A 19,372-nucleotide genomic window follows, 5' to 3' on the forward strand; every position below is an offset into this window, starting at 1 on the left:
TATATAGGAAAAAGGACTTTGCAGACAAATTAAGGATCTTGAAATGGGAGATTATCCTGGATTATCTAGGGGGTCCTTAAATGTAATCACAAGGGTCCTTAAATGAGGGAGGCAGAGGGAGATTTGAGACACACAGTAGGAGGGCAGGAGATGTGACCGTAGAGGCAGAGATTGGAGTGATGTGGCCACAAGCCAAGGAATGCTGGCGGAGACCAGAGCTGGAAGAGGCAGGAACAGATTCTGCTCTGGAGCCTATAGAGGAAGTGTGGCCTTGGCGACATTTTGATTTCGGATTTCTGGCCTCTAGAACTGTGAAAGGATACATTTTTGTTGTTTTATGGCGATTTGTTACAGCAGCAATAAGAAACTAAATCAGGTAGAATCCTTCCCTGCCCCAGACTCCGGCGTGTTTCCACAAGAACCCAGAATGGGGCTGGAAAGGATGGTGGTGGCTCTGGGTGTGTGTGTGCCAACTTCAAAACTCTAGGGAGGAAGACGGAACAGTCCCCAAGTGCTGGGCCACCTCCACAGACCTGCTTTGCCTCTCTGGGCCTCAATGGAACCTGGTTGGGAGGCTGGGTCTCACAATCCCTGTTTCCCAGGTTTAAGCCAGTTGGACCCCTGAGATTTTCCACTGCTATCTGGGGCCATAGAAGGAAAGGAAGATATCATCTCAAATGGGGCAAACCAAGGCCTGGAGAGGGGCTGAGCCTAAATGGAGCGTGGGTCTCTTTCCTCTGGCTTCCTCCCTCCTGGGACCTGGAACTTCCTCAGGTTTCGGAGCCCCTGCCTCCTTCCTGTGGCTGGGAGGAGGTGATCAGGTCTCTCTGGGTGTGTGCCCCGCGGAAGGAGCCCTAGACCAATGAGAACTCCAGAGGGGAAAGATGGGTCATTTCCTCTCCGCCTCTCTGCAGAGTCACTTGGGGCTTTAAAAACCACAACCCTCAGGCAGGAGGGAAACTTTGATCAGCGGAGAACCTGGGAGAAACCTGAATATGGTGAGTCTTGGTGGGGGGAGTGGGGGGCACGTCTGCTCTCCCCACTTGCCCCTTCTTGCTACCTCTCCCCCTTTCCTTCCCCCTCCTCCTGGTCCTGGATCTCCAGCCCCCAGCCCCCTCCTTCTCCCCTCTCCCTCATCTCAGACTCTCCCACTCCAGGTCTGAGAGGCAGTTAAAAGTTAGATTGTCAAGGGATTATAGGGCCCACGATTAGCTTCGACTTTTTCTTTTTCTTTCTGTTAAATAGCTCCAAACCCCTAAAGGGTATTCCGTGAAACTCCCTTCCCTCCCCAGAGCTTCAGATTCATTGTAGCTTCCCCCAGAGGCAACGGTGGGCACCAGTTTGTGGTGGATCCTTCTGGAAACAGTCTACAGGTGCTCCAGGGCAGCGTAGGGAACGAAGTAAGGAGCAGTTTGACACGAGGGTCATACTGAAATGGGGTTCAAACCCTGCCTTTCCTGTGTAATAGCGGACGAGACCCGTCTTTCTGAACCTCCTTCTCTTTACCGCGAAGATGGGGATAGTAACCTTGCAGAGCGGAATCTACATCGTAGGGTCGTGGAGAGAATTAAATGAGATAATACACAGAAAGCTCTTACAGCAGTGCCTGGCATACAGTTGGCCCTCAATGCTTGTGACATGTCTATCCTTTCTCCCCCACCCACTCTATAAAGGAAAGTCTCTCTCTTTTTTTTTTTTTAAAGGGCTTCAAATGCTTGGCTTTTTAAAATTAATTAATTTATTTATTTTTGGCTGTGTTGGGTCTTCATTTCCGTGCGAGGGCTTTCTCTAGTTGTGGCAAGTGGGGGCCACTCTTCACGGCGGTGCGCGGGCCTCTCACTATCTCGGCCTCTCTTGTTGCGGAGCACAGGCTCCAGACGCGCAGGCTCAGTAGTTGTGGCTCACGGGCCTAGTTGCTCTGCGGCATGTGGGATCTTCCCAGACCAGGGCTCGAACCCGTGTCCCCTGCATTAGCCGGCAGATTCTCAACAACTGTGCCACGAGGGAAGCCCAAGGGAAGTCTCTTTTACACATTGTCCTATGTCTTTTTTTTTTTCTTTCATGAATAACATATTATATTATTGCCCAGCATTTATTGAGCGCCTACTGCATGCCAGGCACCGTGCTAGGCACTTGACACTTATGAATTTTGACTTAAACCATCTGTGAGGAAGGTATCATCCCCATGTATTTCAGGGAAATTGCCTCTTTCCTTTTATCAGCTGTGTGATATGCCAGTGGGAGTTTCCATCTCTTATCAAAGGAGATTTAGGCTGTCCAATACTTTGTCTTTAAAACCAAAATTAGGGAATTCCCTGGTGGTCCAGTGGTTAAAACTCGGTGCTTTCACCGCCAAGGGCCGGTGTTAGATCCCTGGTCAGGGAGCTAAGATCCCACAAACCGCGTGGCAAAACCAAACCAAACCAAACCAAACCCCAAATTATATCTTTGGACCCACATCTGGGTTTCCAGAACTGCAAACGCTGAATCCAAGGCATGGGCAATTTTTACTTTAACAGATATTGACAAAACTTGTACCAATTTACATTCCTCATCTACAGAGCATGAGAGTATCTACTTGTCTAGACCCCCATCTGCATAGTTATATGGAAATTTTTAATTTTTGCCAACCTGAAAGGCAGTTCATTGCATCCTCAAAGGGTCTGAAGGCTTGTCTTTTTCTCGTGGTTTTTAAAATGCAAGTGCTTATGTTTCTTTGTGCTCAGGGATGCTGAGTCACAAAGATTGCAAACTCAGGAAGGTAAATCTGAGTCGAGGTGCTCACCTCCACCCTTGTATCCCATGTCTCAGAGGATGCTGTAATGGTTTCAAGTGGTTCTGTGGGTGGATTGTTTAAAGACGTGTGTCCATGTAGGAACAGGGAGAGGGATATTCCGGAAAAAAAAAGAAAACTGTGCCTTCTTCGTATTTATGAGCTCTGACAGCATTCCTAAGTGAGTCTGTTGTTTCCACCGTAATGGAGGGGACAGTTGGCAGGACTTTCCTGCTGTGAGGATGGCGAGACTGAAGCCCAGTGAGGGAGGGAAGGGGCTGGGGCAGAGTTTACCACCCACCAGCTGCTTGACTGTAGTCATGTCATGCCTCCTTTTTTTTAAAAAAAATTTATTTATTATTTATTTATTTAGCTGTGCTGGGTCTTTTTTGTGTCATGCATGCGGGATCTAGTTCCCTGACCGGGAATCGAACCCAGGCACCCTGCATTGGGAGCGCGGAGTCTTAACCACGGGACCACCAGGGAAGTCCCCTGTCATGCCTCTTAAGTCTTTCCACTTTTCTTCCTCCCCTGGGCATCACCCCCATCCAAGCCACCATCTTCGCTGGCCTGGGTCCCTGCCCCTGCCTCCTCTCTGGTCCTCTTGCCTCTAGTCTTACCTCCTCACAGCAGCCAGAGGGATCTTTCTAAAGAGAAACTCTCATCTAGTCCCTCCTCAGTTCCAAGACCATCCATGGCTCCCCATTACCCCAGGATAAAATACATATCCTTTAACATGGCATCTGTGGCTCCTCCCACCTCGTCTTGGCTACCTGCCAGCCACACTGATGTTCGTTCATTTTTCTGGTGTGTGGACACTCCTCCCTGTTACCTTGTGGCCTTTTGCCTTGAATGCATGCCCCTCACTCCCAATACACTTGAGATCTGGTAGCCTCTCAGAGAGGGCTCTGGAGTTGGACTCTCAGAAGTTCTCTCCTACCTCTGCCACTTGCTAACTGCGAGGACTAGGAAAGGTCTCTTAAGCTCTGTAGCCTCAGTTTTCTCATCTGTAAAATGGGTGTTGCAATGGCAACAATGCTCATAGGGTCGTCCTGTGGATTAAAAGAGATGATACATGGGACTTCCCTGGCGGTCCAGTGGTTAAGATTCCACGCTTCCACTGCAAGGTGCGCAGGTTCAATTCCTAGTTGGGGAACTAAGAACCTGCATGCCACATGGCCTAAATAAATAAGCGAGCTGATATGTGAAAAGGACTTAGAACAGAGCTTGGCAATTCTGAGTTCTTTTCTCGTAAGCATCTTCTTCACCTTGTTCTCCTCCTATTCATCCATGACTCCTCACTGCCACCACCCTAGTGCAAGCCACCACCATCCCTCACCGCAGCTAGACAATCCCAACCTCCTCTTCTTAGCTTCTGATCAGGAGCCATTTCTCCACACAACAGACAAGGGCTCTTGAAATGAGCCTGTGAACTTAGGAACAATAAGAGTACCCTGCCTTTGGGGTTGTTGTGGCATAAATACTGTGTTTAGGGAATTGACAAACTAACACCTGGGAAGCATGGAGAACAGCGCCCAGCACTTAGGAATCACTTAGGAGCCCCAGACCTGTGCTGTCCAAGACGGTAGTCACCAGCCACATGTGGCCGGTCATTTAATTAAAATGACAGAAAAGTAAAAGTTCAGTTCCCAGACACATCTGCCACATTTCATGCACTCAACAGCCACAGGTGACTGGTGGCTACCATCTTGGAAGGTGCACATCTGGAATATTTCCATCAGTACGGAAAATTCTGTTGAACGGTGCTGTGGTTTTATTTCACCAAGACCCTTCTCCTGGTCCCACACCAGGCTGGATTCTCTATGGAACACACTCAGTTACCATCCCTGGGGATTCATTTCTCTCTCCCAGTAGACCATAACCTCTCCAAGGGCAGGTGCCCAGGTATGCCAGGAACAAATCCCCTAGCCTGTTAATATTTGTGCAATGAAGAAATATCATTAGAATCTTTCCTAGACTCCTAGAATGGTAGAACCATGAATTCTTTTGTATAGTCTATATAATATCCATTTTGGGGGGAAAGGATGGTGCATTCACTGGTATGGCTCGACATATAAGAAGAACAAAAGCATGTATGGTAAAATCTTCCTTCCAATGCTTGCCTCCAACCCACTACTTCCCCTCCCCAGGGGGAACCACTGTTACAGATTTCCTGTCTGCTTCTGGAACTAGTCTGTGCATACACAAGCAAACACACACACACACACACACACACACACACACACACACGGAGAGATAGAATGATAGAGACAGAGGGGAGGCAGCAGGGGGGAAGGAAGGGAGAGAGAGAGAGAAAAACTGAGAGAGTGAGAGAGAGAGAGAGCTTCCACTTTTGTAGGTAGTGTGCTTCACACACTGTTCAGTTCTTACTTTTCTATTTCACCCTAGATCTTGGAGCTTTCCACACACATCCTTACGTAAACTTCCTCATTCTTTCGGCGGTTGCATAGTGCTACTTTGCCTGGATTTGCCGTCATTCATTTAGTCATTCCCCTCTTTCTGGATGCCTCAGCTATTTCTAGTCTTTGTAGTTATGCTGCGATGGCAAACCTTTGCAAGCCTTTTTTATCCGGAGCATCCTAGAAATCACAAAGGGTTAGAGTTAGCATCTTTTTTCTGCACTCGTGAAGTCAGTGAGAGGAAGGGGTCTCGTGAGTTCATTCCAGAAAAGGAATTTTGTCAGCTGATGAGAGGGGTAACGGTGAGCGTGACAGCAGGGGGTGGGGAGGCTCCCCTTTTTGAGGTCTGGCTTATTCTGCAGCTAAGCATGGCCGAGAGCTTGTGAAACGAGCAGGGACAAAAGTTAGCTTCATGTATCATGTCTGAGGTGGACCTTTAAAATATTTCACATCCTGCTAAGGGGCAGAGCCCCCGCTGAGCAGGGTCTGGGGCCTCTTACCATGCCCGGCATTAACCCTTTAGTGATCCGAGCATGGGAACTGGGGGTGGGGGTCCCAAAGTAGAAAGATGGGAGGCCAGGGTTCTGGGAGTGGGGATGGTACAGGTGGGTGGCTCAGGGCAGGGGCTCGTTATCAATGGAAACAATTCAACAATTTTAACTTTTTTGAAACATTTTCACACTTATAGAAAAATTACAAGAATAATACAAAGAACTTCCATATACTCTTTATCCAGATTCTCCAAGTTTGCTTTGTCTATCTATCATCTATCTATCTATCTATCTATCTATCTATCATCTACTGTCTTTTTTTCCCGAACCAGTTGAGAGTAAGTTGCAGGCATCATGTCCTTTGCCCCCCCAATGTCTCGATGTCTCCTTCTCAAGAACAAGGACATTCATTTACACGAGCACAGCACAATGATCAATGTCAGGAAATTTACCGTTTGGTGAGATACTATTATCTATATGCAAATGGTGCGATACTAGATCATATTCAAACTCGCTCAATTGTCCAAATAATGCCCTTTAGAGTGAATTTGTTTTTCCTGCTCCAGACTCTGGTCCAGGATGTCACATGACATTGGGTTGTCCTGGCTCTTTCGTCCCCATTCATCTCTTGTCTTTATGACACTGGTATTTTAATTTTAATTGAGTATAATTCACGTAATGTACAATTCACCATTTTATTTATGTATTTATTTATATTAATTTTTATTGGAGTATGGTTGCTTTGCAATGTTGCGTTAGCCTCTACTGCACAACGAAATGAATCAGCCACACACACTAATTCACCATTTTAAAGTGTACCATTCAGTGACATTTAGTACATTCAAGATGTTGTCCCATCACTATCTGTATCTATTTCCAGAACCTTTTAACCACCCTCAAAAGAAACCCCGTACCCATTAAGCACTCCCTCCCTGATTCCCTTTCCCCAGTCCCTGGCAATGACTAGCACGTTCCCCATCTCTATGGATTTGCTTATTCCGGACACCTCATGTAAATGGAAGCATATGATACGTGACCTTTTGTGTCTGACTTCTTTTGCTCAGCATAATGTTTACAAGCTTCATCCACGTTGTAGCTGGCATCAATGCTTCATCCCTTTTTATGGCTAAATAATATTCCACGGCATGGGTATAGCACACCCTGTTCATCCACTCATCAGCTGACACTGACATTTTCCCTCTGAATAATTTAATCACTGCGATGGCTCTACCAGCAAGTACCCTGGACCATCAGCCCTATTGACCCAGTTGACCTTAGGGTAACATAAAGGAACTAGAAATAAAAAACAGTTGTTCAGAGAAAGATCTGAGCTCTTCAGTAATTGTAAGATCGATAAATAATAAGAGCATTACCATTTCTCGGCTCCCTAGAGTGTACCAGGTATTTTGCCAGGTGCTTAAACATTTTTCATCTTATTTAATCCACGAGCTGGGTGTTTAGTGCGTATCAACCTCAGCCTGCAAATTTAGGTGCCCTAAAAATCCAGCTCTTATTATTATTTTTTATTTATTTACCTTTTTTGCGGTACGCGGGCCTCTCACTGTTGTGGCCTCTCCCGCTGCGGAGCACAGGCTCCGGACGCGCAGGCTCAGCGGCCATGGCTCACGGGCCCAGCCGCGGAGCGGCATGTGGGATCCTCCCAGACCGGGGCACGAACCCGTGTACCCTGCCTCGACAGGCAGACTCTCAACCACTGCGCCACCAGGGAAGCCCTATCCGGTCCATCTTTAAATCTCCCAGGTTGTCTCTAAAGTATCTTCTTTCCCATATGATTATTCCCATTGGATCCAACCAAGGTCTCCATTTTGCCTTCGCTTGATATGCTTCTTAAACCTCTTTTAACCCATGACACTTCCCGTTCCTTCCCCTGCCCCCTTCTTTTAATCTTTTGGCCGCACTGCACGACATGTAGGATCTTATTTCCCCAACCAGGGATTGAACCTGTGCTCCCTGCATTGGCAGCACTGAGTCTTAGCCACTGGACCGCCGGGGAAGTCCCTCCCCTTCCGTTTTAAAAACGCCGTTTATTTGTGAGAGTAACAAGACCATTTGTCCTGTAGCGTTTCCTGAGTTCCGATGGGGCTGATTTTGTCCCTGTGGTGTGAGTTAACGTGTTCCTCTTTCCTCTGCTTTTCCTGTAAACTGGTAGTTTTAGAGCTAGAATCTTGATTAGATTGACCTTCTTCTTTTTTTTTTTTTTTTTTTTTTTGCAAAAATTACTTCATAGGTGGTGCCGTATCCTTTCTACTGCATCACATCAGATAGAGCAAAAGTCTACTTGTCTGTCTTCTCCAGGCGCTGAGGCTGAATGGAGGGTGTGCAGTGCCAGCTCAACCTGTTTATTATAAAGTTCCTGTCTGTTTTTCACCTGATGGTTTTATTAGGTGTTGTTGATTGTCATCCAGATCCATGTTTCCTCGTCTATCATTCCTTCTGCAAGTATTATTTTTAGATTCTTCTCTAAAGAAGGCCCTCCCACATTGACTCTTTTTAATCCCTGAAATAGACTCTGTACAGAAATGGCAGGATAAGTGCTTGATTCATTCCCTTTCCAGAATAAAAATATGACCAATGGGCTTATTTGCTTTTATTACCATTATGAACTCATAGATCTTTATTATTAATGTATTTTATTGCATCAGTTATTGTTTATTATTATTGTTATTATTATATACGCAAATTGTACCATCTTTTGACCCGTGGGAGCTTTTTCAGGCTGTCTCTTTGATAAGTCCCTCTCATTATTTAACATTTTTTCTTACTTTCTAGTGTGAGATGTTCTGGGCTCATCTTGTATATTTTCTGTCCCAGAACAGGAAACAGCCTTTCTCCAAGGAGCCCTGGTTCCTCTGAATGCCAGGTGGTAATTAAAGACCAGAATCTGTGCACTAAGATACCCTTTGTTCTTGAACTCATATCCTTCTCTATTCCTTTCATCCCTTCTGCCCTGCCTCTAGCAAGGTACATGTCTATTTCTTATTCTTATTTCTTCTTCTTCCTCTTGCTGCCCCTAAATATCTTCTCTCTGCTCTGAGACTGAGGTTTTGGAAGAACGATAGCTAAAACTGAAGGACTGCTATAGGAGTTAACCAGGAATGAAATGGAGGCATGAAGCAGTAATGGAACTTGCAGAGGGCCACGTAGGCTTCAAGTAGGACAGTCGGGGTTTGGATCCTAGTGTCGTGCCGAGCCACCCTGGTACCCAGGGCAGAAGGACACATGTGTGCCCCTATCTACACTTAGGAAAATATCCTTCCATAGTTTGAACCAAGTAGAAAAACTAAATAAAGCTTTACCAGCCCCCTTCCCAAAACAACCCCTCCTAAAACCCCATGACTATACGTAAAGCCCCACGTGGCTTGAATGTTTGCATGCCATTGTCCACCTGCAAAACCCCACCCAGCTGAGAATGAAAACTGTGGGCTGATCTGCAGGTTCCTCTCGCATAATAATGCAGGGCCATAAAACAAACAAACAACTGCAGCAGGTTGCCTTCATTTAAAATTAGAATTTTTTTGCACTGTGGTTTTTTTCTGGGGGTGGAGGGGGTGCATTCATCTTGATCCTTTAAAATATTTCATTAAGATATTGTATATCTTCACTTTGCTGTACACCTGAAACTAACACAACATTGTTAAATTGCCTATACTCCAATGCAAATTTGAAAAAGAAGTAAATGAAAAATTAAATTTAGGGAATAGCTCAGGACTTGGGCTATCAGTTTTGGATTTATGTTCGTATGATTATTAGCTTATTCTCCTGTAAGGATTAAAGTGCAGAATTAACTTTAAAAAAAGATATTATGTATCTTGATGACTGATGCTCCCTGTCTACCCCTGATGCCTGAGTATATGAGGCCCTGTTGAAACACTGCTGACTCTGGGTAGCTGCTCCCAGGCAGAGCACAGAGCTGCCTCAGTGGGTGGGAGGCAGCAAAAGGGGGTGATACTGCTGGTGGTGGTGTTGGTGGGGGAACTACCCGCTCAGTAATATCATCTCAGTGTGTTGGTGACATTAAAGATGTCTAACAAGCAGTGTGTCATGGGTACTGGCCAGAGTCGATAGTGACCACAGTATTGTAGCAGGCCTAGGCTTTAACCATTCGGTTGCTAGACTCTGGGGAAGTCCAGGGACTTCAGGGGGAGGTGGCAGGATGGCACCTGACCCATTAACGTGGAAGGGTTTTCACTATTTTAATAAGTGGTATGACACCCCAGCTGGCTTTCAGCCCCCAGCATCCCCATTTCCCCGGGAGAAACCTAAGACTTAAAGAAGTGGAGTGATGGGCTTTGAGTAGCTCTGATGGGCCCCCCCGCCACCTGTCTGCAGACTTATACCACCCCTGCTTCTCTGATTCCACCCAGGACTCCATGACTAATAGCACCTCTGATTACTACGATTATAGCAACTGGACCAATATTTCCGACATGGTGGATGGCTCTTCCCAAAGTCGCAGGCTGCGTATTCCAGATGTGATCGCCCTGGTAATCTTTGCAGTCGTCTTCCTGGTGGGAGTGCCAGGCAACGCCCTGGTGGTCTGTGTGACGGGGTCCGAGGTTAAGCGAACCATCAATGCCATCTGGTTTTTCAACTTGGCGGTGGCTGACCTCCTCTCCTGTCTGGCGCTGCCTGTCTTGTTTGCATCCATTGTCCTGCACAACGAGTGGCCCTTCGGTGATGCTGCCTGTGGAATCCTGCCTTGTCTTATCCTGCTCAACATGTATGCCAGCATCTTGCTTCTGGCCACCATCAGCGCCGACCGCTTCTTGTTGGTGCTTAATCCCATCTGGTGCCAGAACTATCGAGGGGCCCGCATGGCCTGGGCGGCCTGCGGTGTGGCCTGGGCCTTGGCTCTGCTGCTGACCATACCTTCCTTTTTGTATCGTAAGGTCCATGTGGAACACTTCCCATACAAGCTGACGTGTGTGCTTGACTATGGTAAGGACGGTTTACGTATAGAGAGGGCCGTGGCCATCATCCGGCTGGTCGTGGGCTTCCTGGGGCCGCTGGTCACACTTACAGTCTGTTACACCTTCCTTCTGATCCGGGCTTGGAGCCGCAGTGCCACCCGTTCCACCAAGACTCTCAAGGTGGTGGTGGCAGTGGTGACCAGCTTTTTTGTCTTTTGGCTGCCCTACCAGGTGACAGGGATGATGCTGTCTTTTTTCCACAAGACAAACTTCAAATTCGTGTCCAGTTTGGATGCCCTGTGCGTCTCCATAGCTTACATCAACTGCTGTATTAACCCCATCATCTACGTGGTCGCTGCCCAGGGCTTTCATACCCGGTTCCTCAAGTCCCTCCCCTCCAGGATCCGGGGTGTGTTGGCCGAAGAGTCCGTGGGCAGGGAGAGCAAGTCCAACACGTTCTCCACGGTGGACACCCCGGCCCTGAAGAGCCAGGAGGTGTAAGGGGAGGCCTCTCTGGCCCCCATCTTTCCGGCGCTCCACCAAACTTCCGGTCCATTCACTTTGCTTATTGGATCTTGGCGAGGTGGGTGGTGGTTGAGTGAATTCGCCTCCATTCCTTCCATCGTTCCCAGACTTGTCCTTCCTCTTCCAGGCGAACCCTTCTCATCACTCCTCATTTCCAAGATTAGCACGTCCTTCTAGGGACCCCCAACCTTTCTTTCCATCCAAGGACTTTGGAAAACAAACAGCAACCAATATACCTGGAGTCCTTCCATAGAACAACACGTTCGTGTGCAGAGAGTGTGAATACATTAGACACGTAGAACCCAGACAAACAGAAACGTTCAAACCTTGAAAAACAGAGTTCTATATTTATTTTATGGAGAGTTGGCAAAAAAAGAAAAATGTAGCTGGCATCTCAGAAGTTATTCTTGTTTAGTACAAAGCAAAAGTCCATGGACCTATCTCAGCGTTTAGAATTGAGTTGATTTAAAGAAAAACAGTAAGTCAGTATGTTACTTCACTGGGTTAAAAAAAAAGTACTAAGTAAAAAGATGTTATATAGTTATGGCAAAAAGCAAGCAGTGAGGAAGACACCTAGGGTTGGGAAACATTGGTTGGGCCCCTCGAGGGAATGGAGTCCCAGGGGAATTTGCTGTCTTACATTGTCAACTGCTGTTCTGTTTGCGCTGAAAAAAAAATTAAACATTTTATTTTGACCTCATTTAAATTCTCATGCCGTTGGGTTGTAGGTAGTAAAACCGAGTGACCCTGGGTACCTCTGACCTGTTTCCTGCAATAGGCACATCTTGCAAAATGACATTACGATATCACAACCAAGATGACGTGAATACGGTCGAGGCGCAGGTCATTTTCATCACTGCCAGGATCCCTCGTGACACCCCTTTCTAGCCACTCTCACTGCCTTCTACCCTCCCCAGCCTTGTCCCGAACCCTTGGCAACCACGAATCCTCTCTCCATCTCTGTGATTTGGTCCTTTCAAGAATGTTATATCGATAGACTCATACATATATAACATACAAAGCATGTAACCTTTGGACTTTCAAAAAAGCTAGTACACACCAGTTGAAAAATGAAAATAAAAAATAATAAATGTTGAAATATTGTGTTGTTTATAACTGACTTGGAAATATTCCTGCTTAGTGTTTTCTGTGTGTGTCTGTGTGTGTGTCCACATTGGCTAGAAATATTGTACAGACCAACAGAAATATGATGTGAGCCACGTAGGTAGTTTAAAACTTTTTACTAGCCACGTTAAAAATTTAAATGAAAAGGTTGAAATAATAGTAATATATTTAATAATGTAATGCAATTATATGTTATATTAACAACAATGATATGAATGCTATATTAATTATATTATAATAATTTATTATGTACTATGTGATTATATGTTACATGAATATCTATGTAGTATATATTATATAATAATTTTGTTTATAATTATATAATATATAAATATGTAATATGACAAAATATATAACATATATCAATACTATATTAATGTATATACGTATGAATATATTATAGTAATATTAGTGCTATTAATATATTTATATATTACTATATATAGAGATATCTAATATAAATTGATAAAATAATAATATAATCAATAATATATTTTGCTTAACTCAATATATTGAAAATATTTTTATTTTGACATGTAATCAGTGTGAAAAATTATTATGAGGTCTTTTACATTCTTTTTTTAATTGAAGTATAGTTAATTTACAATGTTATGTTAGTTTCAAGTGAACAGCAAAGTGATACGGTTATACATATATTTTTTTCAGATTCTTTTCCATTATAGGTTATTACAAGATATTGAGTATAGTTCCCTCCTGTGCTATACAGCAGGTCCTTGTTGTTTATCTATTTTATGTATAGTAGTGTGTATATGTTAATCCCAAACTCCTAATTTATCTATCCCCTCACCCCGCTATCTCCTCTGGTAACCATAAGTTTGCTTTCTACGTCTGTGAGTATTTCAGTTTTGTAAATAAGTTCATTTGTATCATTTTTTTTAGATTCCACATATAAGTGATATCATATGGTATTCGTCTTTCTCTGACTTACTTCACTTAACATGATAATCTCTAGGTCCATCCATGTTGCTGCAAATGGCATCATTTCATTCTTTTTTATGGCTGAGTAATATTCTATTGTATATATGTACCACATCTTCTTCATCCATTGATCTGTCAATGGACATTTAGGTGGCTTCCATGTCTTGGCTATTGTAAATAGTGCTGTTATGAACATTGGGGTGCATGTGTCTTTTCTAATTAGAGTTCTCTGTGGATATATGCCCAGGAGTGGGATTGCCGGGTCATGTGGTAACCCTATTTTGAGTTTTTTAAAGGAACCTCCATATTGTTCTCCATAGTGGCTGCTACATTTTACATTTTTTTTTTTGGTACTGTCTTCAGAATCCTGGGTGTGTTACAGTCACAGCATATCTCCATTCAGACTGGCACATTACAAGTGTCCAGGGAGCCACACAGAGCTGGTGGTCCCTGAATCCGACGACCACATAGATATCGACTCCCTCCTTTTTTCAAGAGCTGGCTGGGTCCAGGGAACAGCCTCCAGCATGGGGCGCTGGGCTGGGATTTTGCCTAATTCCGATGGGAAACATAGCTGAATCCTGCTACTACAGTGTTCTCATGTCTGCCTTGGGGACAACTTTTATTTAAAGATGCTGTCTGAGCACCTAGAGTGACAGGTGCTCTGCAGGACTTCCAGAAGAGGTTGTGTGTGGTTTTTGATAGTAAATGTTGGTACCTGTGCAGACCCTCTAGCAGCAAGATCGTTGGGGGAAGACCTGAGCCCCAGCTACCTTCAGGTCTGATACCCTCTGTAAAGATGCTGGCGATCCCTTCTGCCTGGTCAGCCCACATCCTTCCTTCCACCCTCCTCCCAGCTGCTTGGGCCTCCTCCCTGGCGGGTTCCAGGCCGGCTGATTATCCTCTCTCTCAGTGTGATCCTTCCCTGCCTCCTCTGCAGACTTTCTTCCTCTGCCCTGAAATGTTGGCTTTCTAGAGTTCTCTTGAACAGGCTTCCTATTTTGTGACTTCACCCAATACTTTCACAGTTCTCTCTCTCTCTTCAGGGTGTGGACTCCGTACCTACTTTGCCCAAAATGATCTCGGCATCTTCTCCCAAACCTCCCCCTCCCTTTGCATTCCCCAACCCAGGGGGTGTCCTACCGTCCATATAGTCACCCAAGCCTGCACTTGGGACCCATGCTGGACGCCACCCTCTTCCCACCCCATGCCTTTCATGGTCCAAACCCTCCATCCCCTCCCACTTGGATCCCTGCTCCTTCTCCTGTCTGGTCTCCCAGCTGCTTGGTCTGTTTTTAAAAGACCACCTCTATCGCTATTCTACCTTCCTTCAGGGTGCAGCCTCCTCCAGGAAGTCCTCCCTGACTTCCCACCCCTATGTTCCATCTCTGTTCCTGGCCATCCTCTGGCTTTCCTGGTTTGGGCAGTGGGCTGCAGGTAGTAAGGTCTTTCCTTCATGCTGATTTGGAAAGAAGATGCTTCCCAGAAACTGGGTCCCACAGTGGTCTTCTAGAAACACTTGGAGGCCAACATGTAGGATCCAGGTGTCTTCTTCAAGGCATCCTCAGCCTGGTGTTGATCAGTGCTGCCCAGGAGGGAAGTGGGTTGAAGGGCCAGGCGATTGGGAAATCTGGAGCCTGGGAAATCTGCTAGGTCAACAAGTTCTAAAGAGGAAGTGGTGGGGAAAGGACGGGAATGATGGGTTTGGCTGAGTTGGCGGTGTTCCTACCTCCGCACCACCGCCCTCAAGTTCCCTGTCACGGCCCCACCTGTTGCTCAGATCTGGCCCCCCAAGGCCTGGTGGGTCAGAGACTCCCGCCCTGCATCTGTGCCATGTGACCTTCCCAAGCACCCCATCTCCAACCTCCAGGATGGTATTACTCCAAATTCTTGTTGTCTGATAGGAATATAATGCAAACCACATGCATGATTTTACATTTTTCAGCAGACAAGCAAGAGACAAGCAAAGAGAAATAAAAAGAATCAGGTAAAATGAATTTTGGTGCTATATTTTATTGAACCAAATATATTTCAAGCACTGTCATTTCAATATGTGATTGGTATAAAAAGTTATTGAGAGATTTTGCATTCTTTTTTTTTTCATGCCAAGTCTTCAAAATCTGGTGTGTATCACAGCATCTTTCATCTCAGATCCAGCTCATTGTTTTCTTCTGGTTCTTATGCAATATATTCTTTTAACTCTCTAATTATAATTTATTAATTATAATAAATCTTTTTTCTTTACCTCTTTGCGCTATTTCTGTTTTCACACAGATTTTTGGTTGTCTTGTTTATTTTCATCTCTGGTTTCAACTTAACATTTTTCTTCCTGTGTCTGCTTATCTTTTTTTTTTTTAATTTAATTTAATTAATTTTTTTATACATCAGGTTCTTATTAGTTATCCATTTTATACATATTAGTGTATACATGTCAATCCCAATCTCCCAATTCATCCCACCCCCACCCCTGTCACTTTCCCCGCTTGGTGTCCATACGTTTGTTCTCTACGTCTGTGTCTCAATTTCTGCCCTGCAAACCAGTTCATCTCTACCATTTTTCTAGGTTCCACACATACGCGTTAATATACAATATTTGTTTTTCTATTTCTGGCTTACTTCACTCTGTATGATAGTCTCTAGATCCATCCACGTATCTACAAATGACCCAATTTCTTTCCTTTTTATGGCTGAGTAATATTCCATTGTATATATGTGCCACATCTTCTTTATCCATTTGTCTGTCGACGGGCATTTAGGTTGCTTCCATGACCTGGCTATTGTAAATAGTGCTGCAATGAACGTTGGGGTGCATGTGTCTTTTCGAATTATGGTTTTCTCTGGGTACGTGCCCAGTAGTGGGATTGCTGGGTCATATGGTAGTTCTATTTTTAGTTTTTTAGGAACCTCCATACTGTTTTCCATAGTGACAATATCAATTTACATTCCCACCAACAGTGCAAGAGGGTTCCCTTTTCTCCACACCCTCTCCAGCATTTGTTGCTTGTAGATTTTCTGATGATGCCCATTCTAGCTGGTGTGAGGTGATACCTCATTGTAGTTGTGATTTGCATTTCTCTAATAATTAGTGATGTTGAGCAGCTTTTCATGTGCTTCTTGGCCATCTGTATGTCTTCTTTGGAGAAATGTCTATTTAGGTCTTCTGCCCATTTTTTGATTGGGTTGTTTGTTTTTTTAATATTGAGCTGCATGAGCGATCCAGCTCATTCTAAATGCTCAGTAGCCTCATGTGGCCAGTGGCTACCATATTGGACAGCTCAGGGCTAGAATATCTTGATTAACGTTCAGATCATCTACAAAATTGTAACATCTAACAGCTGGAGTTTTATTTATTTATTTATTTATTTATTTATTTATTGCAGTATGCGGGCCTCTCACTGTTGTGGCCTCTCCCGTTGCGGAGCACAGGCTCCGGACGCGCAGGCTCAGCGGCCATGGCTCACGGGCCCAGCGGCTCCGCGGCATGTGGAATCTTCCCGGACCGGGGCACGAACCCGTGTCCCCTGCATTGGCAGGCAGACTCTCAACCACTGTGCCACCAGGGAAGCCCTTATTATACTTCTAACACTCGAAGATTCTGGTGTGACATTCTAGAATCCTGTGATTCAAATAGTCTGTGGCTAATGTTGTAGGATCCCTTGGGTCAAATCACCTATGATTCCAACTTTCTGAAAGTCTGTGATGCCAACAATTCAGCCTTCAGAGTCTTTGAACTAGATCAGGCGTTAGCAAACTCCAGCCTGCGGGCCAAATCCAGCCCACTGCTTGTTTTTGTGAATAAAGTTTTATTGGAACACAGCCATGCCATTCAATCTGTGGCCGCTTTCATTCTAGCAGAGAGATGAATGACCTCTTGACCAGTAAAAACTAAAACATTTACTCTCAGTTCTCTCACCAAAAAAGTTTACTCTTGATCTAGATATTCAAAGATTCTAAGATGGATAGTGATTTTACAGATGCTAATTTGTTGTACTTTGTACTTTACACAAGTTACAGGCACTCTTTTTTATGCATCAGATATCACGTAATAGTATGTATTGTTCAAAAGAGACTGGTTTCCCCATCTTGGCCACTCACTCTCTGGGCTTCTAGAATTCCATTAGGCTGCACTCCATGAAATTACCAGGCTTCATCCTGTTTTAGGGTGAGGGGGTATAACAGTTTATTTATTACTTAAAAAAACTTGTAAGATACACATAACATAAAACTCACCATTAGTAGCATTTAGTATATCCACAATGTTGTGCAACTGTCACCACTATGTAACTAGTTCCAGAATATTTTCATCACCCCAAAATAAAGACCCCATTCCCATTAAGCAGTTACTTTCCATTCACATCCTCCCTTCCCCTCAGGCCCTGGCCACCATTAATCTGTTTTCTGTTGCCACGATTTGCCAGACTTCAACCTATTTTGACTCACAAAACTGGCAATTTCATATGGGTCAATTTAATAACCTTCTAAGGATGTCCTCATTGTAAGTTTCTCCATTGTTGAGGGGCTGGTACTCAGTATCTCTCAGGGTATCTGTAAAACGAATCCCACTCCCCAAAAAGCCCCTCACTTGTTATAACAGCTGTGTCCCTGTCCCCGTTCACAGCATCCCTCAGATCCCCAGGTAAGATCCCCCAGCTCCAGAGACACCAGAAAGCCTTAGCTTCCCAGAATCTGAGAAACATATGCCCGAGACTCAGTGACCGAGGAGTTTAAGATCAAGTGATCTGAGAAACACATCCCTGTAAACTCAAGATCAGAGAAGGTCTGGGACTTCCCTGGCAGTCCAGTGGTTAAGACTTCGCCTTCCAATGCAGGGGGTGCAGATTCGATCCCTGGACGGGGAGCTAAGATCCCACATGGCTTGCAGCCAAAAAACCAAAACATAAAACAGAAGCAATATTGAAACAAATTCTATAAAGACTTTAAAAATGGTCCAGATCAAAAAGATCAGAGAAAGTTTGAGCTGATAAAAGACAGTGCTTCACTCAACACCCCCCACCCCCGCCAATGCCTCCCCACCCAATGCTTCTCCCATGTTAGTTTCTCTTTCTGACCAGGGTGGGTTCCCACAGGGGCCTGGGGCTGGTGGGATGTGGGGATGAGGAGGCCCCCCCACCCCGAGAGCATGGTGGAAGGGGGTGGTCTGGGGCCAGTCTCAGCCAAGACTGGGTCACGCAGAGACACCCCAGCCCACGCTGCGAGTTCTAGTCTCTTGGCACAAAAATAACTTCCTTTACCAACATGAGTTTATTCTCCAAACAACAACAAAAGAAATGATAAATAGGGCTTCCATGGTGGCCCAGTGTTTAAGAATCCTCCTGCCAATGCAGGGGATGCGGGTTCGAGCCCTGGTCCAGGAACATACCACATGCTGCGGAGCAGCTAAGCCTGTGTGCCACAACTACTGAGCCTGCGCTCTAGAGCCCGTGAGCCACAACTACTGAAGCCCGCGTGCCACAACTAGTGAAGCCCGCGTGCCTAGAGCCCGTGCTCTGCAGCAAGAGAAGCCACCACAACGAGAAGCCCACGCACCACAATGAAGAGTAGCTCCCGCTCGCCGCAACTAGAGAAAAGCCCACGCACAGCAACAAAGACCCAACGAAGGCAAAAATAAATAAATAAAATTAAAAAAATAAAAGAAATGTATAAATGTGTCCCCTCAACCTCTAAAGCATACACACACAGTGGCGCAAACACCGAAAACCGCTGAATAAAGGGTTCCGAAGTCGGAATAAATAGGGCCACTTCCTCTTGCTAAGTCTGTCTTCCTAAAATGTAAGTTTAAAAAAATTGATAGCATATGCTTTTTATTACTGCTAATTTAACAAACATGTACACAGCATCTCCTGTGTGCCAGGCGCTGTTGTGTGTATTTTACTTTATTATTATTATTTTTAAAGGTGATTTCCTTCTTTTTTTTAAATTTATTTTATTTTATTTATTTTTATTTTTGGCTGCGTTGGATCTTCGTTGCTGCGCGCGGGCTTTCTTTAGTTGCGGTGAGTGGGGGCTACTCTTGGTTGCGGTGTGCGGGTTTCTCATTGCGGTGGCTTCTCTTGTTGTGGAGCACGGGCTCCAGGCGAGTGGGCTTCAGTAGTTGTGGCACGCAGGCTCAGTAGTTGTGGCGCATGGGCTTAGTTACTCTGCGGCATG

The 19,372-nt window shown here is 45.1% G+C and overlaps 1 protein-coding gene across 1 annotated transcript; it reads left to right on the plus strand.

Moving 5' to 3' along the window:
• The first annotated feature begins 961 nt into the window (after positions 1 to 961).
• Positions 962 to 12,190, plus strand: C5AR1 (complement C5a receptor 1). The gene is made up of 2 exons (XM_079908100.1): positions 962 to 998; positions 10,070 to 12,190. Exons 1-2 carry the CDS (start codon positions 996 to 998, stop codon positions 11,114 to 11,116), a joined length of 1,050 nt encoding a protein of 349 aa, XP_079764226.1. The 5' UTR covers positions 962 to 995; the 3' UTR covers positions 11,117 to 12,190.
• The last annotated feature ends 7,182 nt before the right edge of the window (positions 12,191 to 19,372 follow it).

This window comes from Stenella coeruleoalba, assembly GCF_951394435.1.
Source record: "Stenella coeruleoalba genome assembly, chromosome: 20".
NCBI classification, from domain to species: Eukaryota; Metazoa; Chordata; class Mammalia; order Artiodactyla; family Delphinidae; genus Stenella; species Stenella coeruleoalba.